At 38.2% G+C, this 14,439-nt stretch overlaps 1 protein-coding gene across 1 annotated transcript in view; it reads right to left on the bottom strand.

Annotated features, from left to right (window-relative positions):
* RAB11FIP2 (RAB11 family interacting protein 2) overlaps positions 1-14,061 on the bottom strand; it is a 29,857-nt gene extending 15,796 nt beyond the window's left edge. Inside the window, exons 1-3 of the mRNA XM_082486230.1 lie at positions 13,576-14,061; positions 1,963-2,405; positions 781-1,243 (exon numbers count right to left, since the gene is read on the bottom strand). Of these exons, the coding sequence (XP_082342356.1) occupies positions 781-1,243; positions 1,963-2,405; positions 13,576-13,928 (1,259 nt within the window). The 5' untranslated portion in view covers positions 13,929-14,061. The remainder of the gene's footprint in view (positions 1-780; positions 1,244-1,962; positions 2,406-13,575) is intronic.
* Between the last annotated feature and the right edge of the window lie 378 nt (positions 14,062-14,439).

Genomic DNA, 14,439 nt, shown 5'->3' with positions numbered 1-14,439 from the left:
TATATATAAAGAAAGAGACAGTGTATCTTCCTCACTAGCAAACAAAAACCAGAAAGGAAACTAACTGTGGGATGTATTTTTGAGTTTTTGTTCGTTTGTTTGTTTTAAGGAAAACAAGTAAACTGTTGATAGACAAACAAAGAATAAAATGGATTATTTAAATCAAAGTTTCTTATCAGCACTGGTCACTCTGCTTAACACAAAAACTGCTGCCTTGTGCAATGACTTGAATACACAGGAACTCAGTGAGCCAAAGGAATTCAAGTGTGGTAAATGCCCATGTGGGTGCATGAAACAGAAAGGCTGTCAATTCTTGTGCTTTAATGTATAGAATCTAAATCCATTTTTTTCCCAAATGGTGAAATCCATAGGATTTGTTTCCATTACTCACACTTTTTCAATCCTTTAATTTATTCCATTTCATCTTTGGCTTAGACTTGAAACTTTTGCCTCTAAAACCTTGACTTAGGGCAGTGTAATAATTAGCAATGAGTGTTCAGTTAAAGCAGAACTTTCAGGAAGAACCCATTCTGAAGCACGAAGAAGGTCTTCCACAAACCCAAGTACCCAAGAACATTCACAGTACATATTAGTAATAGAAATGTAATTTCAAAATGAAGAAAAGATCAAATTATATAAAAAGTTCATAACTTTTTCTTAGAAACAGATAAGCAATGATATAAACGTATATAAAGCACAAAGATTGTGTTCCTCAACACTTCACATTTTCATTTATATAACATGGTCAAGATATCAGATCGAAATACAGCAAAAACCTACCTTGAAGATGGCAACATGCTTGTAGGCTTGTAGTTTGTCATAAACGGATTAGTCGAATCATAATCAAAACTCTCCTGATGAGTTTCACCAAACGCACTAGGTGATTTCAAGTCAGTAGAACTGTCTGATCCCCCATTGCTAAGTTTATCTGACCTCTTGCTATCTTTTTTTCCAGTCACTCTTTCAAAAAGACTAACTTTCTCTTTTTTCTCTTTTTTAATTTCTTTTCTGATTTCGACTGCTTTGGAAAACAGACTTATGTTTGGATCCCATGTTGCTGGGTTTTCTTCAAATGGATTCTTCTGTCTTGGCAGTGTAGCAAATTTTTGGGGTAACGAAGCACTCACATTGGTAAATGGGTCATTTTGTGCTTCAAGTGTAGTTTCGTCAACTGTGCTGTCAAGCTGGTTCATTTTAGAAGTATCAACGCTTAATGTCCTTCTATGTGGAGATTTTAGACTCCCTGCAAACAATCCGTCATTAGTATATTATCAACGAGACACTTACAGTTTCTGACATGCAGAGAACCCATTTTAGCTCAGGTCTAGAAGCTTTGCAACTGAGTCTCAGTTCAAAACCCTGCTGAGTAACTAAGCCATTTAAAAAAAAAAGGCACAGCTGTGGCCTTAACTTTGTGATTCAGAAACTTTTATGGATAGACACTACAGCAAACTTTTGTTTCCTGTGTGAAAAGTAAGTTCTATAAAGAAGACAGCTATGACTAGCATGCCATTCCAGAAAGCAACAGTAGTCTATTGCTGCATAACAACTTTGAACAATGCAAAGTATTTTCAGTTCTTCATATAAATCAAGTTTAAAACTTTGGTGATAGTTTTCAACTTTTTAAACAGACTTTTATTTTTCACAAGACGCTATTTTGCCCTCTAGAATGCAGTGCTTCCCTACAAAATACTCTCCAATGAGGACATAAGAAGAACATAAGAAGAAAAATGCTAAATTACCACAAATTATGACCAATATAATTTATTTCTTATGCTCAGAAACAGCAGTTATGAGTTACCACCAACTAATGGAAGTGTAAAAAAAAAAAAAAAAAAAAAAAAGGCCAGTAATAATTCTTAACTTTTTGGACTCATAATTGCTCCATAAACTAAAGAAACAGACTTTTGAATGCTCTAACAGCAGTGAACTGTAATTATAACGGTCATGAGTTTTACTTACCACCTTCTTCAACCGAACCAAATGATTCTAGCTGACGCCTGAAAAGATGCGAGTAGCCAACTGTGCTGGATTTCATTTTTTCTGAGGAGACATGCGATCCCGTTAAATCTGACATTGAATGAGCTGAGGATAGCCGCTGAGGTCCCAAAAGGAAAGGTTTTTTTGGTTTTGATTTCATTTGTACTTCACCACTACATACCTCTACGTTTGCATCAGGTATGTGAGTACTCGGAATGATTGCAGAGGATGTATCCGAAAACGTCCCATCATTTTTTCGACCCTTCATTTTGTCTTTTAGTTTAGCAAAAGGGGACTTAGTTTTGTCCTTCATTGACAAATCAAACATACTTGCTGTCATGTTATTCCTCATGAACTGAATATTGACCTTTATTTCTCCTCTGTCTTTTGTTCTCTTCCCTTGTCTGGACTCTAGGTGAAACCACCTTAAAGAAGAAAAACAGCAAGTTAAATTGTGTTTTCTGGAGGCTAGTCATTAAATTCTGCTTAGTTGGTTAATGTATCTGGCTAGAATAATTTAAAATATGAAAACCAAATTCCACACCAAAAATTAAAACATTCCTGGTACTGAAAAACTTTTTTGTCTACATTTGTTTTTGAAGAGAAAACTTAATGACTAAGCAATCACAAAGGTCTTTGCAATGATCACTGGTTTCGAGAACCAAAACCAACTCAGTGGAAGCTTACTAAACTTCATCAAAGCTAATGGGTTCACATCTACTTCTGAAGGAGAATTTGTATCTAAATGTTAATTATAAATACAAACACATTTTATTTGCTTTTTAAAAGAACACTTGATATTTTTCAAGTGGCCTTTATTTAGCAGTGACATAAATTACCTGAATATATACTATGCGGCAAATATTTCAGCTAGTAACCTTTTCTCCTTTGATTTTGCTCAGGTTTATATGTTAGCAAATGTTTTTCCCCTCTGTCCCTTCCTTCTAAACACTGATTAAGATTTATGTCAACTGCACTAGTGAAGAAATAAATATCTGAGACCCCTGCATAGTCAACCAGCATTTTGTTCTGCAACTGCAACCCCTACTAACTTTGATGGTAACTCCACAAGCATTGGTGGGAGAACAGGGAGTGTGTAGGACTATCTAACAGCCACCCCTTCTTTTGCAGGTCACCAGTAGGATTAACTTCAGAAATATTTCCACAGGCTCTGGAACCATGACATAAACACTCCTTGAAAAGAGATCAAAGGTGTGATAATCTGTTTCAAAAAGCCAAGTGTGCTTCTTTGCCAGGTTCAATAAAGGCTTTATCATCCAAGCGTCTTATTCATTCCCTACTGTGCTCCACTGTCCCTTGGAAGCATCTGCAGAATTATGGCTCAATATTCCTTCACCTAAATGAATGACTGACAGACAATCCCTTCCCCACACCCATCATCAATAGTTTCTTCCTACTTCAAAAAGGGCACAAGGGCATATTTCAGATCCGCCAGCTCCACAGAAGTGCTGTAAACCCACAGTCAGGAGAAACGCATGCAGGCACGCTAATGCAACAGCGCATTGTCACGATGAAGGAACTTTCGAACTGGAGACCAAGAAACGAAACTGCCTATCAGCACAGATGTAAAATTGATCATGCAGTTATATATACATTCTGCAATACTGCCAAATATAGAAAACAAGGTCAGGAAAGGAGAAAAATAACCCTCAATTTCCTTTCAGATTTCATAAATATTTTTAAAGGTGACAGCTGAAATAAAATTTTCAGGCAGAGGTACTATTTTTTGAGTTGAGAAAATACTTCTAAAAGAGACCCACCAAAGAAATAACAAAAGGATAAGGAGCATTATGACTTTTTTTGGTTGCTTTGCAGTGTCCAAAAAGTTTTCTATCCCACATTAAATCAGAATAATTAAGAAATATCAGACCTTCTGTGTCCTGGCACTGGACAACATGAATCCAGACCAGATCCAGAAGTTCAAACTGGTGGAAGGACAATTAAACCTTTAGGAAGAAAGTTTTTCTTCTGTTGTGAGGTAACTTCATTTATGTATTTTAAATGAAAGAGCAATCCTGAAATATGTTATGTGTCTGACGAAGATGGATCATTTTTCCTTTTACTTAATAACGTTTCACTTCTTGGTAACTGATTCCAGAAACTCTTTAATTCATCTACAGAGTTGTTACAGAAAACACACACAACAGAACCAAGAGTAAACCTTTTTTGTGATATAGTATTGCAAAAAACTGGAAGACAAGATAGCCTGCTTTCTTTAAAACTCTTCTTTAAAAGAAAATATGTTCATATATTCTCTTAAAAAATGAAAACAATACACAGCCATAACGAACAGGCTCTTGCTTATAAATCTCCATCAGACAGATCTTGCCCATGCAAAAAAAAAATAATCCCCAAACAAAAATGCACCCTGAAACTGAGAAATTTCTCACCATGATTCCTGTGACAGACACTAAACATAAACATAAGTATAAATATAAATAAGGCTTATGAGTGTTTTTAAGAGGCTTAACAGGCAGAGAGGACCTCACTTTTTGACATTCAAGCTTAATGGCTCAATCTACGCTGTAAGAAAACATACTCCCCTTCTCCCTCTTTCCCTCCCCTCCCAAGTCTCAAGCATTAATACTGGATCTCTGATAAGATTCCTGAATTTTCATATGTTTCTACTTAGGAATTAACAAAATGTATGACACTTGCTAACTTTTTTTTTTTAGAACAATATAAAAACATAAATTCTTTAGCTTTTGCTGTGTGGAAGAAAGCCTTTTCTTTTAAAACTTAATTTAACTCAATTATTGATTTTCTTATCGTGAATCAACAATCACTCTGTGTCACTACCAGTACTCACCTGCTAACGGCACGTGTCTACATACTATTTTGACATTCACCAGGTCTGCAGGAGAGAATTCCAGCACACAACTAACATGTTGCCTTTGCAGCTTGCACATTTCTTTTCAAAGTAGACTTTGAAGAACTTGACACTAAAAATAAGTTCAGCTGGGAAAATAGAGACTCTCCTTACCCCAGGAAGATAACACAACCTCATAAGGGACTGGACCTCATACCTGCTGGGACCAGGTTCAACAATACTACTGATTCCAACAGAATTTAATCATAAACTCTTTACTCCAGCAAAATTCCTCTGGACTTCAGTGGAATTTCTATTTGAATAATGATTGCTGGATCAAATCTTTGTACAAAACACAGATATTTAATTTTCATAGGCATTTCAAGAAGGTTTCTTTGTTACCTTGGAGAGTTTATCTTGTTTTAGTTATAATGAAGGTTCCATACGCTTCTGCTCATAACAAGACAATATGAGAAGCAGACTCTGATCATGATTTTCTTCAAATTCAAAGGCAAATGATTACTTTTTTAAACAGATGAGAACAAATGCAGGCAATGCATTTGTGTAGAGCTACATGTGAATGAACAACTAAGTCTGTAAATGTTTCTTATTAGAATCTGTTTCTACAACACATGGGCGTGAGCAACAAACAAAAAAAAAAAGTGCTGCACATAATAGAAAAAAGAATTGGAAAATGAAGTCCACTGTTTTCAGATAACAACATTTGGTCCTAAAATACTAAATTCCACTATACCACTGCCAATTTAAAAAATTGTAATGCATTATAAAAGCCAATAAAACTTGCTATTTTGGTTTTGTTTACAGTACTTTTAGCCACAATAAATGCTCCATTTGTCAGGCTGCCATAAGCTTATTCTATAGAAAGCCTGCACAAAGTAGGAAAATAGCCAATAACATACACGAACAAAACAGGGTGGCTTTTATGAGAGCAGATGCCCTTTTATTTAATAACCAAATATTACATCCAGTCTTGCAGACAGTCTTTATTTAAACAGACCTTGTACAAAGTCTGGCAAATTTTCCCAACTTCAAAGGAAGCCCTATTGCTTTCTGAATCACATTCATACTTCTTGCTCTCACCTTCAAATGTTCTGTAGGACAACGTCCTCCATACACCCTCTAATTTTGACTTTTCCCCTATGGTTTCCATCAGGACAACCCTTGCTTCTTTTTCTCATCTGTTTTTGAGTGCGCTAATGGGCTTCGCCTGTCTTGCACAGGTTTCTGATTATTTTTATTTTGTAAGTATTATATAAATTGCCACTCTATATGCTGAAAATTTTTTTGGAACACAAAGAGAAGATCAACATTCAAGACTGAAAAATCCTGCTGCCCAGTCAGCTCTGAAAAACTTAAACCCTACCTGAAGAAACATGGCTATTTTCTAACTATGACAAAATCACTCATTTTGGGCCATACCTATAGTTAGGCATGGAAAAAGCAAACTCCCTTATTTCTATGAAAGACAGTAATCATCTTCTGCATACTATTGAAGTGATTTCCATAGTCTCAGCAGTACTGACCCCTTTACCTAAGAAAAGGTAGACAGGAAGGTTGAAGGAGAAAACTAAAATGTTACTATTAATGAGCAAGTTGCACTCTTCATTCTGCATTCAACAAATATTTTGAAACCAGTATCTTGTTTGTCTTCTAATAGGAGACTGATGTTGTGGTGTCTTATCCCTCAAATTTGCCACAGAATTTGACAGTTCCAAGTCTTAGCCTTCTCTCTTCTTTGAAGAAGCATCAGTCAACCTATTCACCACGGAACAATGAGCAGGATAGGTTGACAGTATGGGTAAGAAAGATAACAACATTACAGGTAAGAAAAACCAATATGTAATTTTAATTACATTTTAATTATATACTTTAACAGCCTCCAAAAACACTGGGATACTTTCTACTAATTTCAACAGGAATTAGCCAGCACATTCAACCTGTGCATGACAGATGACCTTCTGATTCCATCTTTTGATCTGTGCCAAAGATGGAAACGACAAAAGGAATTTTCCCACTCATTTTGCTGCTTCTCAAATACACCATTCTGCCTTCACTCTACCAGTAAACATCTATTGACCTGATCTAATTTACCTTTGCTGAAATCATTAGATTGCACCCAAAGTTTTTTGTGAAATCTTAATTTCAATCCACAGATTACTGAAAGAATTCTGCAAAAAGCAATACAATCGCAGCACCCACAAGGCTTCTAACCTTGATTTTACAGGTAAAATCAGCATCCTGATCTGTTAAGCAACTTTAATCTGCTACACAACGATGAGGAGAATTTTCTCCACCAGCTGGTACTTCTAAAACTACTCTCATAAAACACCATCAAAATCCCAATGATGGAACATGTCCATCAGCTGTCACAGGAAAGAAATACTTCTTCATTTAGATTACTACATTCAAGCTAGATACACTGAAGAAACTCGCTTCACAAAATCCCACTAACATAAATATCCACAGCTAATGGACAAAAAGCAACATCCAAAGCCGAGCACTGTCTAACATTTTCATTAGCAGCAAATGCACTTTGAAAAATGCAGAAATATGTTTTGTGATAAATCACTCAGATACCATACCAAAAGACTGCCCCAAAAGTCAGTAAGAAAATGAAGTCAAGGGGCTGAGCACAGACTACATCGAGTATGAGGGGAAATGAAGAAGAAAACAGATTATTTATTAAAATAAGTGATGACATTCACAAAGATGAATACTATTACTTTCTGGAAGCCAACTGAAATGAGATATACAAGTAGAGTTTAAAAATAAATATTACGGAGTGACATCGTAACACCACAAAACATATGGGAACTGACACATATCACAACACCCCTACTAAGGGATTAGCTAACATCAACTGGAATCAAAGTAATTAAAGTGGTCTTAGTTTACTTATTATTTTGGCTAAAAACTAAGTGTGAAAACTTTTATTTTAGAAACAAAATAACTGCAAGAATGCGAATTAAGGCCAGTTATTTCAGTTGAGTGTGTGTATAAGCATGTGTGTATGCACAGAAAATGGAGAAGTATTTCAATCCAGATGGCACTCAGTCTCTGACTCAGAATTATGACTTATTCAGAGGATGTGCTTGCATTTGTTGTCAAAATGTAAATGCTGGAAATATTACTAGATAATTTGAAAATATAGCTCTAATCCCATAAAGCTACAACTGAGCACAATTTTTTGTTGTCCCCCATAACCATCTTTCTCTTCTGTTCCTCACTACCAACTTCCCTTCATTTTTATTACATTTACTGAGCGGTACCACGAAAGCAACAACACAAATCCACACGGATCACCAGGCTGCTCATTATTTCTGTGCCTTTGACAAACTTCTCAGTTACTACTCTTCCCACTTTTGACTAGAGTGGAATGAGCGTTTTCTCTCACTTTCATCACGACATTTTTATAATTTCTATTACAGCCTGCCATTTCCACTCCTATTTAGTTTTATCACCTAAAATAATCTAAAATGCATTTTTCTGGTTTAAACTAAATTTAAGACTCAAAATTAGCAAATAATATTTATAAAGTGTTACGTTATGTAGATTTATTTTAAAAGAGGCATTAACAAGCACTAAGCCCATGACATACTATCTATTTACTAGTTGTTTGCTTGTTCCTAATTCAAGTTGTATTTGAAGCCACCTCCTTGAGCGCCTGCCTCTCGCTCATGCTGCTGCAGATGAGAGAGGGGACAGGGCAGAGGCAGCCGAAGGAGAGACCTGTCCATATCCATGAGGGAGGCTGCCAAGAAGGAATTCACATTAATTTGGAGGAAATCACACAATTTTTGTATCTTTCAGGAAGGTCAGCAGCCCTAAGGAGTAAGTGCTTACAACACAGAGGTATTGATCATGATCGGTCGTTAATTCTTTTTGTTTGTTTGTTTGCTGAGAAACTGTTTTTGACTGTTTTATATGATAGATGTAAGCAGAGGAGTAACAGCTTAGTTAAGGCCAAGACTCCTTCACTGTATTATGCTAAAATAAGCATTTTTTACAACATTGAAGCAATTTGGGGGTGGGGTGTTGAGGTATTATAGAAACCAGAGAGAAGGCGAATTAAGTCGCAAATAAAAATGTCTCCTCCAACAAAATTTCTGTAAGAAACAATAACTCTACCATCGCCTGCCCCCCTCAAATTTATAACATTCCAGACAAGTGTTGCATCTTAAATCAGCCAAACGTATAATAAAATTAGTTCTCCAGGAAAGCTAATAAAGGAATGGACAATAAATAGTGTGGACTAAGAGAACGGCGAGGATGAAGCAAATACCGATGAAATAAGTAACATTATGATGAAAGCTAACGGAAATTTGTTCCTCTATTGCTGTGTTAACTTAGCACACAGGAAAAAAAAATATCTAAGTACATTTATTAAAAAAAACTACTGAAAAATACTTCAGTAAATTCAGACATGTCAGTAAATGAGTATTTTTTTATCCCATGATAATTCAAAATTTGTTCTGATGTTACACACTGTCAGATCATCAGCAGTATTAAGGTAACTATGAATTATAACTGAATTGAAATTATTACAAAGATGTATATATCCTTTAAAACAACACATTCATTGATCATCATTTACATTTAAATTGCAAGAGCAAAGGAGGTATATTTATTCTGCAACAGGATAGAAGCAACTGTCATGTACTTCTCACGAAGAATTAAAAAAAAAAACACAAGATTTTACTGCAAAAAATAAAACCATGTCAGACATCTAAGATCTGAAAAGTTATGCTAAATATACTTCCAATAAAGCAGTATCTCCCAAGTTTTTTGAACTGTTAAAAAAACCTCAGGAAAATATCAGCTTCTGGAGCCTAGTTTTCAACTCTGGAGAAAAGAGCAGAAGTAACAAGAGCCTGTCCATTTCCAACTACATCAGAGATGCCAGAGACAGAAATTTACAAAGTCAGAACAGTGCAATGGGCGCTTTTGGACCAATACAGAAAGAAAGTGAACTAGGATCTGGCAGACGCTTTGGCTGAGGTCTCAGGAAGAGACCTAGTAAGAGACCATCTGAGCCACATCTGGATCTAACTGTTCCAGGAATTTTCACTTTTAAGAATTCAAAAAATCATCGGTTTCAGAAAGAAAGAGAAAGGACATCGCGTGATGGTACGTACAAAACTTTCACTATCAAATTATAGTAAATATACTCCTTTGTTTCATTGAATATTGTGTGAAATCAAGTTTATTAGAACACAAGACGTGCAAATCCTATCATGAGGCCTCTGCTTGAAAACTTTACTGCACAGTATTTTTAAGGTGTGACTAGTACCAAAAAATCTACAGAGAAAAAAAGATTATTTTTCCCTAACATATTTCTGAAGCTGCAGTGAATTTTTTAATTAATTTATTCCAAATTATAAAATATAAAATAAAAAAATATATATACAAAAAGCTTAATGTCACACACCCCACAGTCTTCCTAGGAATTCAAAATCAGCTGGTAGCCTTCACTTCTCATACCTCCTTACTAAAAAAGCACTAGGGAATTGCTGACAGGGTTCAGCATTGTGCAGAATATTAAATATCTTTTTTGCAATACCCTGGTGACTCTTGAGTCTGTCTCTTACAGCACCATATGTACAGCTGTGTTGGAAAGAGGAAGCTATTAAATATATTAAAAAGTAGAAATATTACCAATAGACACTTCATCAAATAACTGGATCTCATTCATCCCCAAACAAAGCAAGAAATGTTAAGGTTACATCAACATGAGAAAATAACTCTGGATTTAATAACACCACAAGCCTGTTGAACATATTTGAAAGTAAAAACATTGCTTAATAAAACAGATTAGTGTTTCTGAAACAATGAATATAGCTTTCAACCATCAAAATGCTTTGGTAATAAAGACATTGGACTTGGTCTTGAAAGGCACTGGGTATCTCAGTTCCCACACCATAGTCACGGCTAGAAGGTCTTTGGGTCCAAATATATTACCCTCAGTTTACTGCCAACACAGGACTAGGAATATTTTGTATCAAAAAGGATTTAATAAAAGGGGAATAAGAAAGAGTGTTTTGTTTGAGATCACATTTGCAAATATATTCTTGAAAGTTTGCCCTCCTCCCACATACACGTACAAATATTGCATCCACATCTCCAACTAATGCTTAAAGGAGTCAGCATCAACACACATGCATTCCACGAAGGCATGCAAGCAGACAACCCTGACCAGTGTTTAGATGTTTTTGAAAAGTTAAGGACTCTGAATTTTTTCAGAAGTGAGTTTCAAATAGGGCATTTCCTAGGTTTCTAAACACCTAAAGACGCAGACAGGAAAACCGGACTTTCAGTGGCTCCTATCTCGTAAGAATTTTAAATTGGCATTAAGTGAGCACATGCTGCCAAAAATCCCACTAACTGCCTATCTGCACTTTTACATGTACATAAGACTTTTACAAGTGCGGCTGTTCGGCTCTAGAAGCCTAACAGCCACCAACTTTTAATAAGATCCGCAATCTTAAATGCTCAAGTAACTTCTGAAAATAGGATTTAGGCTGTTTGTAAAAATTTCCCTATAGGCCCCTGTCTTCCGCAGTACAGCTTGCAGGCGGAGCACAGCTTTCTCAGGGAGCACTGGTAATTTCAGCGGTGGTCTAGAGCAGCACCGCTGCACATTTACATAGTGTGAGCTCCTCTCTCACACTTCAGAGAAAGAAATGAAAAATAAAGCACACCTACGAAACCCTGCTAAACACAACTTCATATAAAAATACCAAAGAGATCTGAATGTTTATTTAACTGTCGCAAGGACTATGTTAATTACCCCACTTACTACTTTTTTGCAATAATTTTGTAAGACGCCAATACTACTTTTGCTAAAATTGGTGCAAAAGCATATGGCTCCCCAAAGCAAAAAGAGGTTTTGTTACGCACAGTAATACATGAATAATTTACACATTTTCCTCTGGTTTCTGAATACATATTTCTACCCAGACTTAGAAAGTTTTCACTATTAGTAGTGTTTCTACTTGATTAATTCACCTGTTTTTCTGTAGAGCAGCTAGGTGTTTAAACCAAAGCAGCTGCCTATGACTTGCAAGATAATTACAACTGATGATTAAAGAATATTTAAGAGGCATGTCTGAAGAAACTTCTTGAAACAAGTGTAAATAGAAATTAGAACCCTAAGGCTACAGGCATTACCATGTATTGCATCAAGATAACTGGTTTGTCCTTAAAAAGATAAGCAATTAAAAAGTATAACACTTCAGACCATGAACCCACAAGAGTTTCTGCACTGACGTGTTTTTTCCTATTATATGTTTAGTGAACATACTGTTTTGCTAAAAATTTATAGTTTACAAAAAAAAACCCCAACCACCAGGGCAGAGACATCTCTGACTTGTCTTTGGTGCTCCTTCAACCTCAACCACTGCCCATAAGCAGGACATGGTTTTGAGATGACTTCTACAGAAACAGTTGTCTGATAAACAAGACCTGGCTGGTGTTGCTGTACTGATTTCCACCTCCAACTGCCCACTCGGACTCTGCTGGAGGTTCACGCCTCCCCAGCAAAGTCAGCGACAGAAAAATGATGCCAGCCTCTTAGTCACTTTGACGCAAATTTCAGCATCTTACCATAGATCCACCATTGCTAACAGGAGAAATACCAGACTTTAATTTTAACAGCTGAGATTTCATCACAGGAGCCTTTCTACTCTACTGAAGAGATACTGAAGGAGGAAAGGCACCTGGGGCAGGAACTTTTCAACCACTGCAGAAAGATTTGTCAGCTCCTAGCATGGAGGTCTCCGTGCTGTTCTTGGACTACTTCTGTGGGACAAGCATAGCTAACACAAACACAAATCACGTAGTCACAGGCACACCTGCAGTACACTTACACCTGCAGTTTATTCCCATACGCTTTGGAGGATAAATTACACTGGTACCAGACATCTTTGTGCAACCACGTCCTAACCAGAAATTATAAACAATCTTACTAATTTAGTTGAAAAACCCAGAGAGTTAGACAGGTTTACAGTTCAGCCTGATAAACTTAATAAACGGCCATGATTTTTTTTTTTTTTTTTTTTGCATTCCAGTGCCAAAATCTGCTGGCAAATAGCAATTTTATTTGACAAAGGCTTATGTAGGTAATGATGGAGACTACCACAACAGCAGAAATTTCTCTCCAGTCTGCTCTGTTGAGGCCTGCTGTAGAGAGCAGCCTGCAGGATCGCGGCCTAAGACTAATCAGGATCAGAAAAGCACTGCACTGCTGTGGAAAAGCCTTCACTAAGTCACAGTTCATTGACCACTAAAACATAAATATTAAATATTTTAAGACGCTCGGTTACAGCGACTGAAGGAAAACATTTTTAAAGGGCACGACACCAGGCTTTGAGAGAGTCTGAGTCTCGTACACGGTTCAAATTGAGGTAGGAGCTGAATGGGGGGATACGGCCCTGAGCAGAACGAAGAAAAATCTTTAGAAAAACAAACTGTAATGAGTTAACGTTGCACATAAGAATTTGTCAAAAAATGTTAATGACAGTCCTTCCCTGCGCAGGGCGACCGCTGTGATTACAGTAAACTCTCTGGAAGAGGTCAGGCCGCAATGACATAACTGTATGCATTAGGGGCTTTGAATGCACCACAGAAGAAAGAAACATACTAATTTCATTTCCAAGTACGTTAATAATAAGACTGCTATTCCCCCCCACCAAGTGCAAGTGTACCAGGAATACAAATTATAATGAAAAAAAACAACCACCACTTACTCTGTTTTCCTCCTTTGCTTGTCCTCAAATACATCATTCAGACTTATCGCCACCTGTCCCAAAAACTTGTCCAGCCCCACCAGCGACCTGTGCATGACGATCAGGTACAGGATGTATTTTTCTGGATTCTCCTGCATGAGTAATCCAGGGAGCTCGAAGGAGGCCTCTTCTTTCCAGACAGGATCCAGGGTCTTCTCGGCCACCGAGGTGGAGTACTTCTCCTTGCCCAACTGTATGATGGTGTATGCGTCGTTGCTGCCATTTTTACCTTTTGGCTTCAGACCTTTGGCTTGAAGGACCGTAACTTGCACGTGAGTTGGGAACCACTTCTGGGCTTGCTCTGCTAACATCATCTTTGAGGACCGCGGCAGTGGTAACAAACATAAAGTCTGTGAGTCTTCGAGTTACTGCGTAAGGGCACTTACGGCAGAGACACCTGTCAGGGGGCTCAGCCAGCTCCTTCCTCCAGCGCTCCTCGCCGCGGCGGGCACCCACCAGCCCTCAGGTCCCCCCCTCCCCACGCAGCCCCACCCGCGGCTCCATGCCTGGGGGCTGCAGGGTTCCCCCCCCACCACCACCCCCGGCAGCACCGACACTACTCCCCTCCTGCCCCCGGCCTCCCCCCGCCCGCCGCTGCCGCCGGCCCGGCTCCCCGCCGCCCCCCGGGCATCCCCCGGGCAGGGCCCCTCCGCCGCCCGGCCCGGCCCGGCCCGGCCCGGCCCGGAGTTCCGCGGCCCCTCAGCGCGGCCCGGCCCGGCCCGGCGCGTGCCCCGCAGGCCGCCGCCGCCGCCGCCGGCGGCCTCCCTCTGTCCCTCGCAGCTCGGTGCCTCAGGGCGGCGGGCAGCGCTGGGGGGGGTGTCTCGC

Source organism: Vanellus vanellus (assembly GCF_965231255.1).
Source record: "Vanellus vanellus genome assembly, chromosome: 7".
In the NCBI taxonomy this organism is placed as follows: domain Eukaryota; kingdom Metazoa; phylum Chordata; class Aves; order Charadriiformes; family Charadriidae; genus Vanellus; species Vanellus vanellus.
Note: the sequence above shows the minus strand (reverse complement) of the source record. Positions and strands in the feature narration are given on the sequence as shown.